Source organism: Ahaetulla prasina, chromosome 4, assembly GCF_028640845.1.
Source record: "Ahaetulla prasina isolate Xishuangbanna chromosome 4, ASM2864084v1, whole genome shotgun sequence".
NCBI classification, from domain to species: Eukaryota; Metazoa; Chordata; class Lepidosauria; order Squamata; family Colubridae; genus Ahaetulla; species Ahaetulla prasina.
In genome coordinates this window covers 144,354,539-144,378,233 of record NC_080542.1, presented here as the reverse complement: position 1 = coordinate 144,378,233, position 23,695 = coordinate 144,354,539, and the positions used below count along the sequence as shown (strand labels likewise).

The 23,695-nt window shown below is 44.9% G+C and overlaps 1 protein-coding gene across 1 annotated transcript in view; it reads left to right on the top strand.

The window, feature by feature from the left end:
- The first annotated feature begins 892 nt into the window (after nt 1-892).
- Nucleotides 893-23,695, top strand: part of GARS1 (glycyl-tRNA synthetase 1) — a 36,809-nt gene continuing 14,006 nt past the window's right edge. Inside the window, exons 1-8 of the mRNA XM_058180810.1 lie at nt 893-1,275; nt 5,418-5,519; nt 14,714-14,816; nt 15,720-15,861; nt 18,916-19,004; nt 20,454-20,530; nt 21,198-21,343; nt 22,137-22,286. Of these exons, the coding sequence (XP_058036793.1) occupies nt 1,039-1,275; nt 5,418-5,519; nt 14,714-14,816; nt 15,720-15,861; nt 18,916-19,004; nt 20,454-20,530; nt 21,198-21,343; nt 22,137-22,286 (1,046 nt within the window). The 5' untranslated portion in view covers nt 893-1,038. The remainder of the gene's footprint in view (nt 1,276-5,417; nt 5,520-14,713; nt 14,817-15,719; nt 15,862-18,915; nt 19,005-20,453; nt 20,531-21,197; nt 21,344-22,136; nt 22,287-23,695) is intronic.

Genomic DNA, 23,695 nt, shown 5'->3' with positions numbered 1-23,695 from the left:
AAGAAAGAAAGAAAGAAAGAAAGAAAGAAAGGTTGGGAAACCTTAATTGGATGACATTCAAGAACTCTTCCCAGCTGGATATTCAAGGGTGGTGGGTGATCGCCCCCTAGTGGCTGATTCATATATAAGACACGGGAAAGCTTTGCCAAACCTGTACAGGTAGTTAGTTCTCATTCATTTAGGGACCGTTCAACGCTAGAATAGAGTAGAATTTATTGGCCAAGTGTGACTGGACACACAAGGAATTTGTTTTGGTGCATATGCTCTCAGTGTACATAAAAGAAAAAAAAACTTCATCAAAGGTACAACGTTTACAACACAAATGATGGTCATAGGTTGCAATTTAACCCTTAATGATAGCAACAACAGTACTGAAAAAAAAAAAAAGACTCAACGACCATTTTTCGCACTTACGACCACTGCAATCCCCATGGTCATGAGAGCAAAATTCAGACTCTTGGTTCATATCTATGACGGTTGCAATGCCCCAGAGGTGTGTGTGTATGTGTATGTGCGTCACATGATCCCCTTTTGTGACCTTCTGAAAGGCAAAGTCCATGGGGAAGCCAGCTTCCCTTAACAGAATAGAACTCTTTATTGGCCAAATAACTAAATTAAATTAACAATTGCGGTGATTCGCTTAAGAATTGCGGGAAGGAAGGCCGTCAAAAGGGGGCAAAAGTCATTCAGTGGTGTCTCGCTTAGAAATTTGGGGGCTCGGTGTTGGTCGTAAATCGAGGACTACCTGCATTTCCTAAAGGCGGGTTCGGGGGGGTGGGGGGGGAGAAGAGAGGGCGGGGCTTGCTCTCTCTCTCGTTTTTTCTCCTTCTCTCGCGCACGCGCACGCGCGCTCGCCCCGCCTCCTCTCCTGCGGCTGGCGCGAGCGTCTCCCAGTAACGGCCGCCGGGCCACGGCCGCGCACGCGCACGCGCACTGCCGCCCCGGCGAGCAAAGCTGAGGCGGAGCTGCCACCGGCCGGGGATTTCATCATGCGGAGGGCCGCGCCTGCCCGTCTGCCCGCCTCGCCCGCGCTGCTCCATGCCGTGGCGCTTTAGCGTCGCCTTCGGCCGCCTCCTCAGCAGAAGCCGCAGCGACAGCGCCCGCCTCCTGGCCGCCCTCCTGCTCCTCCGCGCCTCTTTCCACGCGGCCCGCCCCTCCTCCTCGTCCTCCAGCGTCCGCCTTCGCCGCCCGAACCCACCGGATCCCGGCGCCAGCATGGACGGACCCGCAGCCGAAGCGCTCCTGGCGCCGCTCAGGCAGGCGGTGCGGCAGCAGGTGAGGCCGCCTGGCGAGGGGAAACCCCTGCCGGTCGCTCGACTACATATCCCATTTGTGGTGGGTGGGCGCGGAAGCCCCCGCTGATCTTGGCCTTCCCTGATCTAAAGATCCTCACCCCCACCCCCACCCCGATCTCTTGGGCTGCGAAACTCTTACATTCGGTGGGGGGTAGGGCAGGGGATGATGGGGGTTGTTATCCAACCCCCTCCCCCGGGGGGGGGTCTCACGGGAAGAAAGGCTGGTTTAGCACCTGAGGCGGCTTTTCCACACACCCCCCCACCCCTTGTGTAAAGGGTCTCCTCCTCCCATCAAGGTGTGGTGGGCTACCACTCCCATCTGTGTTGGCTGGGGAAGATGGGAGTTGAAGTTGGAGGCATGTATCCCATATGCTAAGAAAGGGGGTTGCCCTGGTGGAGTTTTGGGAGAAATCGGGTTTTGAATCCAAGGACCCCTTGAATCCTCCGCCCTTGCTAAGAATAGAATAGAATAGATTAGATTAGATTAGTTTTTTTTTTAATTGGCCAAGTGTGATTTATTGGCAAAATCCATGGGGAAGCCAGCTTCATTTAATAGAATAGAACAGAACAGAATTCTATAGAATAGAATAGAATAGAATAGAATAGAATAGAATAGAATAGAATAGAATAGAATAGAATAGAATAGAATAGAATAGATTTTTATTGGCCAAGTGTGACTGGACACACAAGGAATTTGTCTTGGTGCATAGGCTGCCAGTGTACATAAAACAAAAGATACCTTCATCAAGGTACAACACTTAAGGATCAAAACAAGATCAAAAACAAATTTGCATGATGGGGGGGGCCTGGATCTTTAGGCTTTTAGGGAGACCCCACTCCCCCTTAAATAATCACCATTTTATTTCTTGAGGAGGACCAATTGGTAATGCTTTTCCTCCCCCTCACCCATTAAATCTGATTGATTTTCTTCTATAGTTGCTGGGAGTAAATCTTTCTTATCTTTCTTATCACTGTTTTTTCTCTCCCCCCCCCCCATTTTGATTGTGTTTCCTTAAACCATGTGGTTTCTCAGCTTCTGCAATGCCTTATCTGTCCTCTCACCTCAGTAGGGAGGGACACTTCCGAAGAGCAAATCCAATTGCTTTTATTGAAAAAGGTTGACTTTGTCCCAACGAAACTGTTTCCTTTCGGTGCTCCTGGGTATATATAATTGTGATTTGGCTTCTTGCTCTTGGAAGATAATCTTGATAATGTGCTTCTGTCTTCTCCCTGATCTCCCTGTGTGACCTTTGCTCAGTTTCTAAGTTTGACTCAGAAATCTACCCCCAGAATTGTGCGTTTCATCCATTTTCTTGACGTAGCTTTTTGTTTTCTCTGGGAGAGAAAAGGCCCATACCCATTGTTAGGATAAAATTTCCTTTCCTTGCAAATATACCGTATCCAGCCTCTCAGGGGGTAATTGCTACTCTTAAAAAGGCTCGGGTTTTTTGGCTGTCAAATGTGACACCTAAGCAAACAGGTAGTCCTTGTTTTATTACTTTAATCGGGACTGGAATTTCAGTCAGATGTTGTTCAGTGAGTCATCCTGTCACTAGACCTGATATTTTTTTTTAACGATCGTTTTTTACACAGTTGTTAAATGGACACAGTCTTTAGGTGAATATGGCTTTCTCAAATGATTTTGCTTGTCAGATTGAGAAAGTCACTAATTGTAATCTGTAACTGTAAGATGCTATAACTGTCATAAATGTAAGCAGTTTGCCAAGGGCCAGAATTGCAATCGCATGACTGTAGGGAATGAGGTAAGGGTCATAACTTTGAGGATGGGTCATAAGTCACATTTTCCGAGGCTGTTGTAAATTTGAACCAACACAAGTTGAGAACTATTGACTGTAGATCTGTTTATTCAAGATTTATACTTCGTTAAATGGATAGTTCTACTCCTGTAGAATTCCTGTGTGCTTCTTATTTTTTGCTTAGCTAGTCAGAGAGAAAAAGTGTCAAAGTGCTTTTTAGAGAACAGGATTGGTAGCATCTTAATTGGAATAAGCTTTGTCTTTTTCTGAATCATCATGCACCTCCCAAAAATTGATTGAACTACAAGAAGTGCTTGAAGAAGAAAAAAACCAAGGAGGTGGGATCAGAGCTTGGAAGCAGCCATGAAGAATGAGCAGGATGGGCTTAACCCTTGAATGCTATGTGTTTTTTCATAGAAACACTCCTGCTTTTTTCATGCAGAGTTAAAAAAAATTCAGGTTGATCCAGGATGAAATTGAAGAATCATAATGTGATAAATCATTGCCAAGAGAGGCTCCTTGGTCTGTCAAATGAAGGGAAAGCTTATGCAGGTAGTTCTCAACTTAAGACAGTTCATTTAGTGAACGTTTTTTAACAATATGACCTTTGCAACATCCCCATGATCATGTGATTAAAATTCAGGTTCTTGGCAACTGGTTCATATTTATGACCTTTGCTGTATCCCAGGGTCATGTGATCCCGTTTCACAATCTTCTGTTGAGCAAAATCAACGGGGAAACCAATTTGCTTAACTTATCAACTGCAGTTCACTTAACAACCGTGGCAAGAAAATCATAAAATGGGGCAAAATTCACTTACAAATGTCTCATTTAACAAAAGAAATTTTGGGCTCAATTATATGGCTGTAAGTTAAGGACTACCTTTAGTGAAGTTTTCAGCCTTTGTTCTAAAGCAATGTTTCTCAACCTTGGCAATTTTCAGATGGATGGACTTCAACTCCCAGAATTCCCCAGCCAGCCATGGTGGGTGGGGAATTCTGGGAGTTTAAAGTCCACCCATCTGAAAATTGCCAAGGTTGAGAAATTGCTGTAAAGTCAACCTTGTTTCAGTGGGGCAAAAAGTAGAGCGCTTGAATCCACCCTTGATCAGAGATCAATGTTGCTGGGTGCCTGATGCAAAAAGGGACTGTTTAAAAAGGGTGGATCCTTCTGCTTGTTATATATAGGCGAAAGCTGCACTAAAATTTACCATATGCCCGGCTCTTGAAGAAGGGGTGACCGGTGACCCCCCTTCTTCCTTCCATTCTTCACCCCAGTTCCTCTTTCTCTGCTGCTTGAAAAGATCTTAGAATCTCTGGTCTCTTCAAAAGGAATATGCTTCACCCAGGATTTCTATTTCACTTTTACTTTTAACAAAGAGCGCTGCAGATTTACAGTGTTGGTTCCTGCAATAGCCATGAATGTTCTCTTTTAAAAAAAAACCTTTAAGTTCCCTCCCTTCTGCCACGTTTGTCTACAACAGCAGCTTTCTTTTAAAAATAGAGGCAGTTCTTGAGAACTGGCAGACTTTTTTCTTTTCCGCTTGCATTGTTAGGTTCGTGGTGTGTCATATTTAGAGTTGCCCTCTTGTGGAGAGACCTGGGTCATGGAATTGCCTAGAGTCTGACAACTGAATGGATAACGTCATCATCATCACTCAATCAATCAGAACAGTGCTGAAAGAGACCTCAGAGGTCTTCTAGTCCAACCTCTACTCCAAATTTCTGTTGATAAGCAAGACACTTGTTAAGTGAGTTTTGCATCATTTTAGGGCCTTTCTTGCCATTGTTGTTAAATGAATCTCTGCAGTTGATAAGTTAGTAACCCGGTTGTTAAATGAATCTGGTTTCTCCATTGACTTACTTGTCAGAAGATTGCAAAAGGGGAATCACATGGCACAGTAGCCATCATACATATGAACCAGTTGCCAAGTATGAGAATTTTGATCACATGATAATGAGGATGCTGCAATGGTTGTGACTGAAAAACGGTCATAAGTCACCGTTTTCCGTGCCATTGTACTGTTGTTCTGAAGTTCAAGGCAAGGTCTTGTGTTTGATTTGTAAAATGAATTCACCTTCATGATTTGCTCTTTATTCTGTTTCACGTCTTTCAGAAAGTTAGACAACTATTTATTAGATTTATTTGCTGCCTGTCTTGCTGCATTTAATTTTCTTTTTTCTTTTGTCTCTGTGCAGTTTCTCCCCCACACCAGGCTTATAGTTTCATAACTGTTTCAGCAGATGATAAATCCTTGAATTTAGTTTTCTATCCCGAGTAAGAGATTGACCTTGATGCCCTCAAGAGGTGAACTCTAAGGTTCCCTGGCCTAAACGTCATCTCTGAACGATTGTGTTTTTCCTAGGGAGAGCTTGTTCGAAAGTTGAAGGATGACAAGGCTCCTCAGATGGATGTGGACAAAGCTGTGGCTGAACTCAAAGCTCGGAAGAGAATCCTAGAAGCCAAGGTGAATCTTCAAACTTCCTGTTTTATTTTATCCAGAGTAAATGGCTTATTTCACCCATAAAATGTTAATTCAGAGTTTCGTATCAGCAGGATAAAATATACAGCAAGATTCTACATTTCTCAGATCCTTAGCAAAGTCACCCAAAAAATTTCTCATTTTTAATGAAATATAGTTACACTAAACTCCTGTTCATTTTAATCATGGCAGATGCAAACAAGACAGCTCCTATATTTTGGGTTGAAATTAGCAAGTGCTGATAACTGCATATAAAAACTAATATACAGGTTCTCCAGAACAGTTGGAAACAGCAGTCAGGAATGGGTTAACTCCTTCTGTATTTAGCTGGACTGAGCCTGCAATTTGTTTAAACCATGCCCCTGTTGCTTCCTGTTGCTTCCCAGCTTGCTTGCTTTCCCACGATTCAATCCCCAGATTTCAGAGTTATTCCTTCCTGTTTATCTTTTCCAATGGTTCAGAAGATTAAAAAACCACTCCCAGTTTGGCTGGTGGAGATATTCTTTTATAGCTAATTCCAGCCTGTAGGACTTGGCCTGAAATTGCTGAGGGCCGCAAGGGTGGCATTGGACTGCCGGCTGGTAGGGTCGATTGGGCAGTGCTCACGAGCCTCGGCTCTGCGGTGCTGACCCAGGGGACCCCTTTCCCTTGGCTGACAGTGAGCTGTGGGATCGCAGCAGAGGCGAAGGTTGCATGCATGAGTTTGCTCTGCGGCATAAGCCTTGAAGTGCAAAGCACATTCTGTGCCACTAACATGCTCGCTGAGGAGCCTGGGACTTGCGAGTCTGTGAGGTGAGATGGACAGGCTCCCTGCTTATCTGCCTCATTCCCTTTGGTGCTACAGTAATCGGCACAGGGCAGTGTTCACGAGCTTGGCTCCGAACCGCTGGCCCTTGGCAATATCAGAAGGCGGTGAGTAGGAGCAATCTGAAAATCTGCCTGCTGCTTTGCAAGGTGCCTTTGTGTTAAAAGGCTCCTGGGTCCTGTCTACCTCACCCAATTCAAAATGGCGGCCTCCAGATCGGGGCGCAACACCCGAGTGGCAGGTAGCCCAGTGCACATGCGCCCGGAGGGGGATCAACAGGCAGAGAAGCTAGGCCTTCTAAAGGGAAGGATCCTCTTCCTTCCAGCAAGAAGCCTTCCAAGGCTGAGGAACAAAGACACAGGGCCATAGAGAGAGCTATTAAAAAAGCTCAGAGGGATGTGGAGAAGAAAGCCAGAGGCCTGCAGGATATGGAACAGCATCTTCTCTTCCGATCATCCCAGTTCCCCCAGAGTATGATGATCCCCTGGAAGGGACCTCTACTGCTGTATGGTGAAATGGGCGCAGGCCTCTGATCTTCCTAGCACTAGGGAGTTACTGTTTGGCACTGCACCAGAACCTGAATCTATCTGGGCTCAGCCTATTCCACAGAGGGCTTCCCCTGCTGAGACCTCCTTTATACCCACGGCCACAGGCCTCCACTCAGATGAGCATTCGGAACCTCTAATCCCCGCCAGCATGGGGGTCCTTATTGCTGAGGCAATTAAACAGGGCATTGCAGCAGGGCTTCAACAGAGAGCAGAATTAGTGGTCTCTGAATTTCCTGGTGTTCAGGATTTCTACCACAATCTGGAATATTCCCCGGCATACTCCAATCAGGCTTCCCTGTCAGGTGAGGAAATGCAACATGATTTGTCTGAAGATGAAGGTCTTTTGCCAGACCAACCTGCTTTCTTGGGGTTATTTCACCCTCAGATATTTAAATCTTTAATCCACAAGACCAAGACTTCCACCAAGCTGGGTATCACTCAGGTTCCTCCAGGGCCTGCTCAGGGGTCAGCTGAGATCCACTATTTGTGGAACCCACCATAGACTCAGAGGAGGTTCCTGCACTCAGGCCTTTTCTGGACATTGTATAATGGCAGTGGACCTCTGCAGGTTCGGGTCCCAACCCCAGTAATTTGGACAAATGTCTATACAACACTAGGACTGAGTTTACTAGGGCGCTTCAAGTCCCTTCCATAGATGCCCCAGTAGTGGCTCTGACATCTCAGTCGGTCTTAACAGGCCCTCCTGAGGAAACCCTCTGTCTGGAGGATAAGAGAGTGGAACAGTCTTTGGTCAAAGCCCACCTGGCAGCCGCTTGGGCTGTTAAAAGAATCTTCTGACCCATTGTTTTTTAACAGAGCTTCTCTGCTCTGGTTACAACAACTACAACAACAGCTGCTGGCTATGACACTAGATCACACCAAGATCTTAACAAAATCATGGCAGCTATGGAGTTTTCAGCTGATGCCACGCTGAATGCCTCCAGGTTTGCGGCAAAATCCATAGGCTCCTCTATAGCAACTCGGCGACTCTTCTGGCTTTGCCAGTGGCAAGCCAATGCCAGGAGTAAATGGAGGCTGGCTTCCGCCCCGTATTCCAGGTACAAGTTGTTTGGAGAGTCCCTGGATGCAATTCTGGTAGAGTCCAGGGATAAACTAAAGTTCCTGCCTAGCTTGGCCCATAAAGCTGAGTCCCGTCCGGGGCCATACTTTCATCCTTTGCCTTCCGAGAGTCAGACAGCGGTTTTGGAGGGCCGCAGTCACAAGGTCCATATGCCTCCAGGCAGGGTCAACACCAAGACAGGCAGGGACAGAAGTATCTGCCCAAAAGGTCCTTTCAGGGTGGCAGGAGTTGCCCCTTCAGGCACTACAAATGACTGCTGTCCCATCCTCCCATAGGGAGCCACCTAGCTTTATTTGCCGGCCAATGGGAGGTCACCATCACCAACTTCTGAGTCAGGGAGACGATAAGGTCTTGTCTCTCCCTAGAGTTGGTCTCCAGTCCCCCAAGGCTGTTCGTCAGCTGTCCCGTATCCAGGGATTCAACAAGATGCTCCTCGTGGAATCAGCCATAAAACAACTCTTGGATATTCAGGCCATCCATCCGGTTCTGGAGGGGCAACACGTTCAGGGGTTTTATTCCTGGCTATTCATCATATGAATGGCCTTGGTGGAATGGAGACCAATTCTTGATCTCAAGTCTCTGAATCGTCATATCATTTATGCAGCCGCTCCAGACCATCTTGGAGAGCATCAGGAGGGGAGACTTCCTCACGTCAGTGGACCTGACGGAAGCTTACTTTCATGTTCCCATCCTTCCAGATCACAGAAAGTTTATCCGTTTCCATTATGTGAGAAACATTACCAGTATCGGGCTTTACCATTCGGCCTGTCCTCTGCCCCCAGGGCCTTCACCAAACTGATGGCCGCACTAGTGGATTATCTTCGAACCCTGCCAATAAGGATTCAGTTTTACCTGGATGAGATCCTTATCCAGCCCAGTTCAGAAGTCCTGGTAAGGCAGGACCTGGATATCACTCTTTAGGTCTTAAAGGACCACGGATTTTCCATCAACTGAGCCAAAAGTCATCTGGTTCCCTCTACCTGTTCACTTCATCTCTGGGCGATCATAGATACGGTGGGGTCCAAGGTGTATCTCTCTCAGGAGCACCAATCCAACCTCAGAGAATTGGCAAGGAGAGTCTGGAGGGAGCATTTAGTTCATAACATAATAACAGAGTTGGAAGGGACCTTGGAGGTCTTCTAGTCCAACCCCCTGCCCAGGCAGGAAACCCTACACCATTTCAGACAAATGGCTATCCAACATTTTCTTAAAAATTTCCAGTGTTGAAGCATTCTAAGTTGCTTCTCTCCTTGATTAGTTTCCACCCATTGCTTCTTGTTCTACCCTCAGGTGTTTTGGAGAATAGTTTGACCCCCTCTTCTTTGTGGCAGCCCCTGAGATTTTGGAAGGCTGCTATCATGTCTCCCCTAGTCTTTCTTTTCATTAAACTGGACATACCGAGTTCCTGCAACCGTTCTTCATAAGTTTTAGCCTCCAGTCCCCTAATCATCTTTGTTGCTTGTCTCTGCACTCTTTCTAGAGTTTCAATATCTTTTTTACATCGTGGCGACCAAAACTGAATGCAGTATTCCAAGTGTGGCCTTACCAAGGCATTATAAAGTGGCACTAACACTTCACGTGATCTTGATTCTATCCCTCTGTTTATGAAGCCCAGAACTGTGTTGGCTTTTTTGGCAGCTGCTGCACACTGCTGGCTCATATCTAAATGGTTGTCCACTAGGACTCCAAGATCCCTCTCATAGTTACTACTATTGAGCAAGGTACCACATATACGGTACCTGTGCATTTTGGTTTTTTTGCCTAAATGTAGAACCTTCCTTTTTTCACTGTTGAATTTCATTTTGTTAGATAGTGCCCAATTTTTTTTAATTTTTTTTTTTTGCATTTATATCCCGCCCTTCTCCGAAGACTCAGGGCGGCTTACGCTATGTTAGCAATAGTCTTCATCCTATTTGTATATTTATATATAAAGTCAACTTATTATCCCCCAACAATCTGGGTCCTCATTTTACCTACCTTATAAAGGATGGAAGGCTGAGTCAACCTTGGGCCTGGTGGGACTAGAACCTGCAGTAATTACAAGCAGCTGTGTAAATAACGGACTGTCTTACCAGTCTGAGCCACAGAGACCCTATGTTCAAGTCTGTCAAGATCCTTCTGTAACTTGAGTCTATCTTTTGGAGTGTTGGCTATTCCTGCCAGCTTGGTGTCATCTGCAAATTTGATGAGTTCCCCATCTATCCCCTCGTCCAAGTCATTGATGAAGATGTTGAAGAGTACTGGGCCTAAAACAGAGCCTTGGGGTACTCCACTGCATACTTCCCTCCATGTGGATGTAGTTCCGTTGAGGACTACACGTTGAGTGCGGTTGGTCAGCCAGTTACGAATCCATCTGGTGGTGGTGCTGTCTAACCCACATTTTTCTACTTTATCTAGTAGTAGGTTATGGTCTACTTTATCAAATGCTTTACTGAAGTCCAAGTAAATTATATCGACAGCATTCCTCTGGTCTACTAATTTTGTCATTTTGTCAAAGAATGCATTTTTTTCCTCTGCTCCTGCTTTCCCAGCTCCTGGGAAAGATGGTGTTGGCCATTTCCATCATACCTTGGGCTTGACTCCACAGCAAGGATCTGCAGTGGTTTCTTCTTCCGTATCAGAGGGTGTTCCACAGCACATCTGCCAGGAAAGTGCTTGTTCCTCCGGAGGTCCTTCTCTCTCAAATGGTGGGACTCCGTGGCCATCGCCAGGGGAGTCTAATACAGGGAACCTCATCGCCTAACCATGACTACAGATGCCAGCCTCTTTGGCTGGAGAGCTTCTCTCGGACATGACATTGTCCAAGGTCAGTGGACTCAGGAAGATCTGAGCCACAACATAAATTGTGAGCTATTCCCCTGGATCTCAATGTTGTGACTCACGCCCAAGTAGGTAGTAGGAAATTCAGTCAGTGTAAAAACAAACAAACAAACTTTAGTATAATAACTGAGAATTAACTCATTCCCAGCGTAGTTCAACTAAATTAAAGCAAATTCCTCCCAATACAAATTTCTCAGTCCTATCACCAACCTTGGTCCAATTAGGCAAACTGCCAAAGGCCTTTCTTGGCAAAAGTTCAGAAGACACTGATACAAAATAAAGGCAAGAAGACAAAGCTATCAATGTTGTTTTCCAGCAAAGCCCAAATGCCATTGCTGGTCTTTTAAGCCTTATGGGAGGGGCCAGTCATCTCTTGGCCCAAGTTGTCCTTTTTGCTTGAGCTGCTCTTGCCTTCTGGCAGCTCTTCTCATGTGTGCATTAGGAACAGGCTCTTCCTGTTCCTCTGCCTCACTACTGTCAGCCTCTGGAGGCTCCGGAGTCCGCACATCACTCCCCGATGGCCCTGGCCCCACCTCTGCCTCCAATGCAGAGCCCTCATCCCGGCCTTCTCCAGCCTCCAGGATTGGCCCATGCTCTTCCTCAGCCTCATTGCTGTCTGACTCCGTTGCCAGCTCCGCAGGCTGCTGGCGTGCTACAACACTCAGGAGCTTCAAAAACCTGGTCTCAGGCAAGGACATGCTGGTTTTGACAGACAATGTGGCCGCCAAGACCCACATAAATCGCCTTGGAGGGATCCATTCCTGGCCACTCGTCAAGGAGGCCAAACAACTGGGCAGAGAATCATCAGAACCATTCGGGCAGCCCATATATCGGGGGTGGCAAACATGCAGGTGGACTGGCTCAGCCGAGCATCGGTCGACCACTTGGAATGGCATATGCATGCATCCCTGTTCTGGGAGTTGTCGGACCGTTTCAGCCCCCTGATGGTTGACACCTGTGGATGGTTTGCCACCGAGGCCAATCATCAACTACCGAGGTATTTCACCTGGTTTCCGCCACTGGGAGCAGAGGCAGTGGATGCTCTACGCAGTCTGTGGCCTTCCAGCCTCCTCTATGCCTTTCCTCCCCTGCCCTTGATTCCCAGGGTCATACGAAAACTTCTGGAAGAGGAGGTGGAACTTCTACTTCTCGCCGCTCATTGGCCCAGGCGATCTTGGTTTGTGGACCTAGCGGCACTTTCAGTGGCTCGACCCTGAAGGATCCCTCAACAGAGAATCTCCCTCAGCCAGGGGGCGCTGGTCCGCCTGGAACCCCAGTGGTTTCAGTTGACCGCCTGGCACTTGAGTGGTTCCTGCTGAGTGGGGATAAAATTTCCTCCAGGGTCATCAGGACAATCCAAGCATCACACAGGACCTCCACTAACTGTGTTTATGATGTCACTTGGCGGGCTTTTTGCGGCTGGTGCACAAAGAAGGGTAGGGTCCCCACAGAGGCTTCCATAGCTCACATGTTGGACTTTTTGCAGGACAGTTTAGATAGGGGACTAGCTCCCAATACTCTGCGGAGACAGGTGGCAGCCCTGTCCTCTATTTTGACATGCGGAGTGAAGGATTCCCTGTCTCAGCACCCTGTGATACGGCAGTTTCTCAGAGGTGCATCTAATCTTCGGCCGCCCATGGTACACCGATTCCCCACGTGGAGCTTGACCAGAGTCTTAAACTCCCTCACCAGGTCAGCCTCCATTTTTTGTCCTTCAAGGTGGCGTTTCTGGTTGCCATCACTTTGGCCTGGCAAATATCAGAACTGGCTGCTCTATCTATCAGACAAGACCTTTGTATTTTCTATCCTGATAGGGTGGTATTATGCCTAGATATAACCTTCATTCCCAAAATTAACACATGGTTCCACAGGGCTCAGGAACTTATATTGCCCAATTTTTGTCCTGAGCCGGAATGCACATTAGATGTTTGGAGGGCTCTCCACATCTATGTAAAAAGGACTGCTTCCATATGGAAAAACGGAATCCCTTTTCATATCCTTCCAACCGGCCACTTTGGGGTGTAAGGTCACGTCCTCTACCTTGGGGAGGTGGATTTGAGCATGCATCGCTCAGGCATATAAGACACAGGCCTTGCCGGTTCTAAGACGCATTACAGTGCATTCAGCTTGGAGCGCAGCCACTTTGGCTGCTTGGGCTACACAAGGTTCTTTAGAGGAAGTCTGCCAGGCTGCTACGTGTTCATCCCCATCTCCATTTATCTGCCACTATAAGTTAGATATATATGCCTTGGCTGAGGCTGCCTTTGGCAGGCAGGTGCTCCAGACAGTACACACAGTGAGGGGAGCCCAGGACTGGCCTGTTGTTGTTAGTTGTGAAATCGTGTCCGACCCATCGCGACCCCATGGACAACGTTCCTCCAGGCCTTCCTGTCCTCTACCATCCTCTGGAGTCAATTTAAGCTCACGCCGACTGCTTCAGTGACTCCATCCAGCCACCTCGTTCTCTGCCGTCCCCTTCCTCTTTTTCCCTCAATCTTTCCCAGCATCAGGCACTTCTCCAGTGAGTCCTTCCTTCTCATTAGGTGGCCAGAGGATTTGAGTTTCATTTTCAGGATCTGGCCTTCTAAAGAGCAGTCGGGGTTGGTCTCCTCTAGGCTGGCCTAAGGTAAAGGTAAAGGTTCCCCTTGCAAATATGTGCTAGTCGTTTAACAAATCCTTCAGTTTTCCTTTTGTTACAGCAGCTTGTAGCTTGTCCGCCCGTCTGGCCTATTCCCTCCCAATAGGACAGCCAGCTTTGGTATGTCCCAAACTGTTCTGGAGAAGAGGCGTTGGTCCTACCGGATATGTTCCTTCTCGGCATGTTGGAAACAGCAGTGGACCCCACCCGATTTGGTATCCGTTCCTGGGGGGGGCAGGGAGGGCTATTTGTGTTTTATTCACAGATTTAGACGTCAGTCTCCAAGCAACAGGAAGGGAATTAAACAAATTGCAGACTCAGTCCAGCTAAAGCATAAGGAGTTAACCCATTCCTGACTGCTGTTTCCAACATGCTGAGAAGGATCATCTCAGGTAGGACCAATGCTCCTTTTCAGAGTAGCAGGTGGAAGAACGAGATAAAGTTAATTAATATCAGAAACAAAGTTTTCTGAGCTTCCATCTGGCCCTTGTGCTCAGCTTATAATTTAGGATTGCAGCGACCATTGGTGCTTTCTGACTTCATCTTATAATAGCGCTTTGGCTAGCATTCTATCTGTTTCTGCTTATTTGGAATAGGTTTCCTATGCTCTTTTTCTGAAAATACAGATAGTCCTTGACTTATGATCACAATTTGGGCCCAATATTTCTTTTGCTAAGTGAGGCATTTTTAAGTGAATTTTGCCCAGTTTTACGACCTTTCCTGCTACGCTTGTTAAGTGAATCGCTGCAGTCATGAAGTTAGGAACAATATTATTAAGCGAAGTTGGCTTCCTCTTTGACTTTGCATCACGTGACCCTGGGACACTGCAGCCGTCATAAATATGAGTTGGTTGCCAAGCATCTGGATTTTGATCACATGACCACGAGGATGCTGCAAAAGTCATAAGTGTGAAAAACAGACCCCTTTTTCCAGGGTTGCTGTAACTGAGTGTTCACTAAACAAACGATTGCAAGGGACTACCTGTATATCAGTGTTTTCAAAAAATGCGCCTGATAGTAATTTTTTATGCCATGAGGCTGGGCTATCTGAGAGTTAACCTTTTTCCTGCTATATCCACCCATTCAATCAGATCCGGCAGAAGAGGCACATTTAGTGTCCTGTCTGTTAAGGATATCTAGGAAATGGGTTTTCTCCACCATGATGCCTATCTTATGGAAACCCCGAACCCCCCCCCCCCAAGATTTTAGCTCTATCCCTGTTGATTTTCTGGACATCCTTGAAAACTATCCACATATGCACATGGCCTCTGTGTGTTTTATTTTTTAGGAGTTGGCTCTGCAGCCTAAGGATGACATTGTGGACAGGCTTAAATTGGAAGATACCTTGAAACGAAGATTTTTCTACGACCAAGCCTTTTCTATTTATGGAGGTACTATATCTCTCCACAATATGACATTCTTCCTTGTAATTAGCTGTCAGTGTTATAACATATGGGTCATTTATTTAAAAGAACACTTAATATGTTTATAAATGAAAAATATTTAATTAGCAATAGATATCCTAACGTTCTCAATCCAGCTCAAAACAAGGCAAAATATCAGATACAATTTTTTTTTAAAATCTTCATTTTAAATTACTTATTTTAATGTTTGACATGCCTTACATCACTGTGTGTGAGTTGGGCAGCTGTATAAATTTGTTTAATAAATAAATAAACACAAAGGAAAAATTAACCTTGAAATAATGAAACCATGCATTAAAGCATCAAGTGGACTGCTGGACTCACCTGAAAGAGTGATTTCTTTCTCCCATGAAGAGAAGTAGAAGCATGTAGGGACAGAATGTTTTTCTTTTCCCTCACAGACAGAATGATGGAGGTAATATAAACGCTTAATGTTATAATTTCATAGGACCAATAGAAGAAGCTCAGTTTTCTGTAACCTATAGCTTGAACTAAGCACAGACCTCTCTGCATAAAGGCTAGGTACAAGCTTTGTATTCTGACAATCTGATTTGACTCCCTAGTATTCCAAAAGGTGGTTCTCTCCCTCCCAACTACTCTGCTTCCTCCTTCCTTTTCTCTCTTTTTGCCTCTTTCCTCCTCCAACCTCCCTCCCTCTCTCCCTTCCTTGTCTTCTCTCTCTTATCTAGTCCTCCTCCTCTGCCTCATTCCCCTCTTCCTCTTCTCTCCTCTTTCCTCTTCTATCCCTTCCTTTCCTCATATCCTTCCGTCCTCCCTTTCCCTTCCCTCCCTCCCTCCCTCCCTCAGATTGAACAGAAGATGCTATTAACAGTATTGTGGATTTGTGTTTACCTGTACTGTTTCTTGCAGGAGTAAGTGGCCTGTATGACTTTGGTCCTGTGGGTTGTGCTTTGAAGAACAACATAATACAAGCCTGGAGGCAGCACTTCATACAGGAAGAGCAGATTTTTGAGATAGATTGCACCATGCTCACACCTGAAGCTGTTCTGAAGTAAGCACAGACCCTCTCGACATAAAAGCTAGCTTTCCAAATCCTCAATCTCTTTAAACATTTTTTTTTAATCTTCCCTTACTGTAACTTTCTACAAACCAGGTTCCCCTTCTCAGGGAATAATGATCTCTCTATTACAAAATATGATCTGTCTGGCCTAAAATTAAATTGTGTGACTGCATCTGGAATATTACGTATCTTTCTGGTTGGTGCAAAAACAAAGGCATAAAATGGAATTAAAGATGGTTCCGAGGGGGCTAACTCAGATGATCCAGAGACTGAGGCAGCTTCCCTAGGAGGAAAAGTACAATATTTGGGCCTTATAATCTGGAAAGGAGGCGGACGAGAGGGGACATGATTTAAGTGCACAAAGTTAAGCATAATAGGGATAAAGTGGAAAAGGAGAAGCTATTTTCTTCTTCCCAAAAAACATTACAATCAGAAGTCACCCAGTGAAATCGGATGCTGGAAGAATCCAGACCGACCAAAAGAAATACAGTGATATTTCAGCTTTATAATTCACTACTGGGCCACGCGTTGCTGGTGACCAGTTTAATTGGCTTCATAAAAAGGATTGAACCAATGGATGGAAGACCTGGAGACCAAGACCGTTATTAACCTTGGTGGCAGTGGGGCTCCCTTTGAAGGCCCTCTGCTGGGAGACTTATGGACTTTGGGAGCAGTTGATGGGCCCTTATGAGAGCAGGTTGCTAAATTGGATTGAGCAGCAGGGCTGATTCAACCAATAGCAATAACAATAGCACTTAGCTTTAAAGCCTCCTCTAAATGGTTTACAGATTCAACTCATTCCCATTCTGGGTCCTCATTTTAGATAGATTTTCTCCAGGAATAGCTTCATTAAGTTGATAACACTTCTTTCATGCTTGGTTCCGCATTAAATTATATTGGTCCTGCAATTAGATCTTTTTAAGGATTATTATAATCCTTTATAGCACTCTGTGGGTACTTTCCAATGTACAGGTAGTACGCAAGTTACAACAGTTCACGTAGTGATGTTCAAAGTTACAACGGCACTGTAAAAAGTGAGCGTTTTTCACCCTGATGACTGTTGCAGTATTCCCATAGTCATATGCTCAAAATTCAGATGTTTGGCAGCTGGTGCATATTTATGACGATTGCAGTGTCTTTTGTGACCTTCTGACAAGCAAAGTCAATAGGGAAACTAGATTCACTAATTTACTAGTGTCAATAACATAACATCTGCAATGATTTACTTAACTGTGGCAAGCAAGGTTGTTAAATGGGGCAAAACTCACTTAACAAATATCTCAATTGTAACAGAAAGTTTGGGATCAATTGTGGTTGTAAGTCGAGGACTATCTGTAAAAGCATTATTTGCGTATTGCCCTCAACAATTTGGGTCCCCGTTTTACCAACCTTGGAAGGCTGAGACAAACTTGAACTCCAGGCTGTGGGAATGCAGTGTTTGCCTGCAATACTGCACTTTAACCACTATGGCACCAGGGCTCCTTATTATATAAGGCTCCTTATTAATATAATATGCACAAATATCTAAGGTGGCTGCCCTCAACTTGGTGTTCCCCACTTGCCAGCATAGCCATTGTCACCTACATCTAGCAAAAATTATTCATGAGTTGATACAGAAACCAGTGCCACAAATATCATGAAAAAAGTGATTTATGAGCCTTGGTGGCGCAGTGATTAGAATGCAGTATTCTAGGCTAAATCATTTATAGAGCTAGCAGTTATATCCTGAGCAGCTCAGGGTTGATTCACTCAGCCTTCCGTTCTTCCGAGGTCAGTAAAATGAGGACCCAGATTGTTGGGGGGCGGGTGGGGGGGGGGAAGGCTGACTCTGTAAACTGCTTACAGAGGGCTGTAAAGCACAAAAGCAGTATATAAATCTTAAGTGCTATTGCTATTTAATATATTTTAAAATATAGATAAATCATGCTGCAAGTGCAATTCATATTCATGAGTTTATACAGAAATCAATGTCACAAAAAGATCATGAATGAAAAATTGATGTATTTTAAAATGTAGAGAAAAAAAGTGGCAGGTGTAGTTTTGTTAAAAGGTGTTTCTGCAGATTGATGTTAAAGAGGAATAGACCCTCTCAACTTGCAATGTAGCTATTAGAGTACAAGGAAATATCAGTACCTCCTGGTAAGACAGTCATAATATAGTTGTCCTCGATTTAACGACCACAGTTGGACCAGAATTTCCATTGCTAAGCAAGGCTGTTGTTAAATGAGTAATGGCACTTTTTCCACTTTTTTTGCCACAGTTGTTAAGTGAATCAGAATAACAGAGCTGGAAGGGATCTTGGAGGTCTTCTAGTCCAACCTCCAGCTCAAGCAGGAGACCTTATACCTGTGATAGCGAATCTATGGCATACATGCCACAGGTGGCACACGGAGCCATATCTATGGGCATGTGAGCGTTGCTCTAGCTCAGCTCCAGTGTGCATGTGTGCAGTGACCAGCTGATTTTTGGGCCTTCTGGTCCCATTGGGAGTTGGGAAACGGACAGTTTCCAGCCTCCGGAGGGCCTCCAGACGGGTGGGGAAGGCCGTTTTCACCCTCCCTAGGCTCCAAGAAAACCTCTGGAGACTGGGGAGGGTGAAAAACAAGCCTGCCAGGCCCACTGGGCCATTATGTGCCAAAAGCGGGGGGGAGCACGGGTGGGTCATGCAATGGCAAAAAGGTTAGCCATCACTGCCCTATTCCATTTCAGTCAAATGGCTGTCCAGTCTCCTCTTAAAATCACTGCAGTTATTAAGTGAATCTAGCTTCCCCCGTTGACTTTGCTCACCAGAAGCTGTGGGGCTGAGGGTTTTGCAAACAGAAGTCATGTGTCCCTGAGACAGTGCAGCCATTATAAATGCATGCCGGCTGCCAAGTGAATGAATTTTGACAACAAGCCATGGGGATGCTGTGATACTTGTAAGCGCAATGATTTCATGTATAGTAAGTCACATTTTACAATGTCGTCATATCTGTCGCTGAATGAATGTCTTAAGTTACTAGTGTTTATTTTTATTTTGGATAATAATGGTATTTTTCCTCGCAGGACCTCTGGACACGTGGACAAATTTGCAGACTTCATGGTGAAAGATGTAAAAAGTGGAGAATGCTTCCGAGCTGATCACCTCCTGAAGGGTATGCTTTGTGTTATTTCATTGTCTCTGTCTAATTCCATCATAATACGTTGATATTCAGGACCTTCTTGTCCTAACATCCACTCCACTCCACAGCAACTGTTGGTATCTTACAGATAACAATTAAAAGACAGCAAAATGTCTGGAGAGTCTCAGTCATCCAGGTCATCATCCCAAAGGTGCTTTTTCAAGAGGCAATTGTACTTTGTTCCTTTTTTTCCCTTTGAGGAAGAGGGGCCGGGATAGCTCAGGCAATAGAGAAGCCTGTTATTAGAACACAAAGCCTGCAATTACTGCAGGTTCGAGCCCGGCCCAAGGTTGACTCAGCCTTCCACCCTTTATAAGGTAGGTAAAATGAGGACCCAGATTGTTGGGGGGGGCAATAAGTTGACTTTGTAAAAAATATACAAATAGAATGAGACGATTGCCTTATACATTGTAAGCCGCCCTGAGTCTTCGGAGAAGGGCGGGGTATAAATGTAAACAAAAAAAAAATACGATCTTTCCAAACCCCCTCCCACCCTCCAATCCTGTCAGAACGAATCTTTCTGTTGCCTCCACCATCCTGGCAGAATTGATGAAGCTTCCTGGATGAGAAGCAAAATTTCTTCTTCTTCCTCAGGGGGAAAAACAGTTCAGTTGCCTTTTGAAAAAAACCACCTTTGGGATAAAAGGCAGCAGATAGTCCCCAGCTTGCAACCACTTGCTTGGCAATCGGAATTTTGGGCTCGGTTGTCATCGTAAGTCAAGGGCTACTTGTATGTTGAAGAACGGTCTATGAGGAAGACATCTCTGATATTTCTTCACTTCTCAGTATTTGTGCAGGCATCATGATGGGAGCATCATGGGGGCCTAGAAGTGGAGCTTTTGCCTCAGAATCAGGAGGCTGTGAGTTTGATCCTAGGCAGCTTCAGATAGTTCTGTCTTCGGGCGCAATAAGTAATTTTCTGCTGCAAACTCCACATAGGTGGCAGAAAGGGCACCCGGCCAATAAATGCTTAGCTCCATTCAAGTTGTTCGAACTCTGTCCTGATGCAGGGGATTATAGGGTCATTCCACTGGTTAATTGTCCTCACTGTCAGGAAGTTTCTCTGTAATTCCAGGTTGCTTCTCCCCTTGATTAGTTTCCATTCATTGTTTCCTCTCCAAAGCACCAGAAGGCAAGACAAACAATGGATGGAATCTAATCAAGGGGAGAAGCATTCTGGAACTAAGGAGAAACTTCCTGACAGTGAGAACAATTAACAATTAACCCAGTTGTGGGTGCTTCATCACTGGAGATTTTTAAAAAGAGACTAGACAGCCAGTTGTCTTAAATTGTATAGGGTCTCCTGCTGGAGCAGGGGATTGGACTACAAGACATCGAAAGTCCCTTCCAGCTCTATTTTGATAGATTGACTAAAAGGAAAAAAATTACTTACAGATACTATTTCCTTCTGTCCTTTTGCAGCCCATTTACAGAAGCTGATGTCAGACAAGAAATGTTCTGCGGAGAAAAAGATGGAAATGGAGAACGTGATCACACAGGTCAGTCGGCAATCTGGCAAGCAGAAATCGCTCTCTCTTACACCAGAAAATGTGATTTTGATCCCAGGGACCTTTGAAGCTCTCTGCACAGCACATATATTTTGGAACACGCAGGACTGTTTGTGGTTGTACATTTCTTTTGTTGTGAAAAGGCTTTTATAAAGCATTTGTGATTTGTGGTTTTTCTGTCAGTTTTAAATAAGCACTCAGTGGCCCTTGCTTTTCAAGGGGGGTGGGGTGGGGGGTGGACAGGTAGATTTCCAAAAAGGAGAACCAGGATAAATAATATAAGTGGTCCTTGATTTATTATTAGAATTAAACCCCAAATTTCTGTTGCTGAGCGAGACAGTTCTTAAGTGAGCTTTGCCCCATTCTTCTTGCTTTGTTAAGTGAAACATTGCAGTTGTTAATTTAGTCACATGGCTGTTAAGCGAGTCTGGCTTAATCTGAATCCCTATTGACTTTGCTTGCTGGAAGGTCGCCAAAGATAATCACATGATCATCTTAATTTTGATCACATGACCATGGGGATACAGGGGAAAAATTGGTCCTGAGGCACTTTTTTGAATGGTCATTAAATGAACTGTGCTAAATCAAGGACAACCTGTATTAGGCTGGTTTGTATATTCCTGGGTAAATAAGACGGTCTTTCTTTTTTCCCTGCTAGCTGGACAACTACAATCAGGAACAACTTGCAGATCTGTTTGTTAATTACAACGTGAAATCCCCCCTAACAGGAAATGACCTCACCGCTCCAGTGTCTTTTAATCTCATGTTCAAGACCTCTATTGGTCCCGGAGGAAACATGGCTGGGTATGTAGGTGTATGAAAACGGGGTGGAGGGAGAGGAAGAGGGTGCTTGGGCTTTACTGGATTTGAATTTGTCCCTGCATTTGTAATTCCAGCTGGTTGAGTTTCCTTATTTGAGGGAGGATCTGGGGATCGTTGCTTCATTCTGGTGGACAGGATGGACCATCCCTTCAAAGAGGAAAGAAACAGCAAGGTGTGCCAGTGGACAGCCTCCAAAACTCTGCCTTGTAGTTTCCTCATGTAATTTGGGAAGATCTAATGCCAGGGGATTTACATTACACGATAGTCTGGGGAATTCTGGGAGTTGAAGTCCACTTGTCTCAGAAACCCTGCTTTAGCAGCCCAGGGCAAAGCGAAGTGAGAATGGGAATCATTTACTGGGCTCTGTCAGAGCAGTTATTATTGCAGATAGTCCTTAACTTAAGACCACAATAGAGTATAAACAAGACAGCTGTAGAGTGAGTTTTGCTCCATTGGACGACCATATTTGCCACAGTTGTTAAGTGAAATACTTCAGTTGTTACGTTAATAACATGCTTGTTAAATGAATCTGGCTCCCCCATTGACTTTGCTTGTCAGAAGGTCATAGAAGGGGGTCACTAAAATGCTTGTAAGTTAAGGACTACCTGTTCAACTATTAGTTCCTCATGGTAGGAGAGATTTTCACACAGATACATTTGGGAAACTAGGCAGTCTTGTCTTGCTATCAGTGCTAAAGTTCCTGCCTTCTCTTTCTTCCAATTATTGTTTCCATCCACCCTCCCAATCACCCACTCTCCACCCCCACCGTTGATAGATACTTGAGGCCAGAAACCGCACAGGGAATCTTTCTGAACTTCAAACGCCTTTTGGAATTCAACCAAGGGAAACTGCCTTTTGCTGCTGCTCAGATAGGCAATTCTTTCCGGAATGAAATCTCTCCTCGCTCAGGTCTCATCAGAGTCAGGTAATTGCTCTGAAAATTGGGGCAAAGAGTGGGAGGGAACTTGGTCCTTACTGGATTTGATAGATGTGTTTATGTTATTTCTATTGGTTCATCCTATTTCTACAGCCACCCATCTCTCAATCAAGGGACTCTAGTGGCACACAACAAAAGCTAAAATAATATACAGGTAGTCTTCAAAAATTTCTGTTGCTAACTGAGACACTTGTTAAGAAAATTTTGCTCCATTTTACAACTTGTCTTGCCATGATTATAATTTACCTTTTTCAGTGCTGTTGTAGCTTCAAATGGTTCCTAGGCGAACTGTTGTAAGTTGAGGACTTCCTGTGTTGCTTTTATTGTTGTAAGCTGTCCAGAGTTGTCTTGCAGCAAGATGAGCAGCAAATACATAGAATAAATAAATATATGCTATTTGCACGAGCTCCTGAAGTTTGATTCCATGATCATGGGGGACGCTGCCATGGTTGTAAGTACGAGGACTGATCATAAGTCAGATCATAAGTATGAGAACTGATCATAAGTCACTTTTTCCAGGCCATTGTGACTTTGGACATTTGCTAAATGAATGATTGTAAGTCGAGAACCATCTCTAACTACCTATAAGCCATGGACCACCTAGTAAATCATAAGAGTTAAAGATCAAAATGACTAACTGATAATCTTTCTTACAAATGCCTCCTTCTTCTCAGAATGCACTTGGACATCCAATTCCACTTTTCCTGCTATCAGCCTGAATCTGCATCTCCCCTTGCCTCCCCCCCTCTAGTGATAAAATCACCACTCTCAGCCGCCTTGGCATGTGCCAATTTTTTTAAAAAATCTTCTGTTATCATACATCCCAGAGAATAGCAACATTAGGGAGGTTTTTTTTGTGTGACAAAGAGGACACTGAATATTTGGCTCTTTTAAGACATAGTGCTTGAGTTACAACTGGCCTATTATGTTCATAAATTGTAAAATTTGTAAAACAGGTTAGTCACGTATTGACCCGACTTTACAACTTTTTTCCTGGTGGTTAAGCAGATAGCAGGAGCGCTACTATATAATGCTTCACAGGGCTTTACAGGCCTCTCTAACGGAATGGGGCAACTCGCTACAGCCAAAAAGCTGCAGAACAACTCGCCTTGGGACCATTTAACAATTCTATTTAATTTTTTAAAATAAATAAAATAATATTTTAATTTTTTTCCATTCACATTTCATTCTGTTCCCTTTTTTTTGCATCTTTTCTTTAATGCGGTTTACAGTCAGCCTATTGCCCCCAGGACTCTGGGTCCTCATTTTACTGATCACGGAAGTATGGAAGGCTGAGTCAACCTTCAGCCAGTCAGGATCGAACTCCGGGCAGGAGGCAGTTAGCCTCCAGTACTGCATTCTAAAATGCAGTGGTCGTGTGACCACCATGATTATTA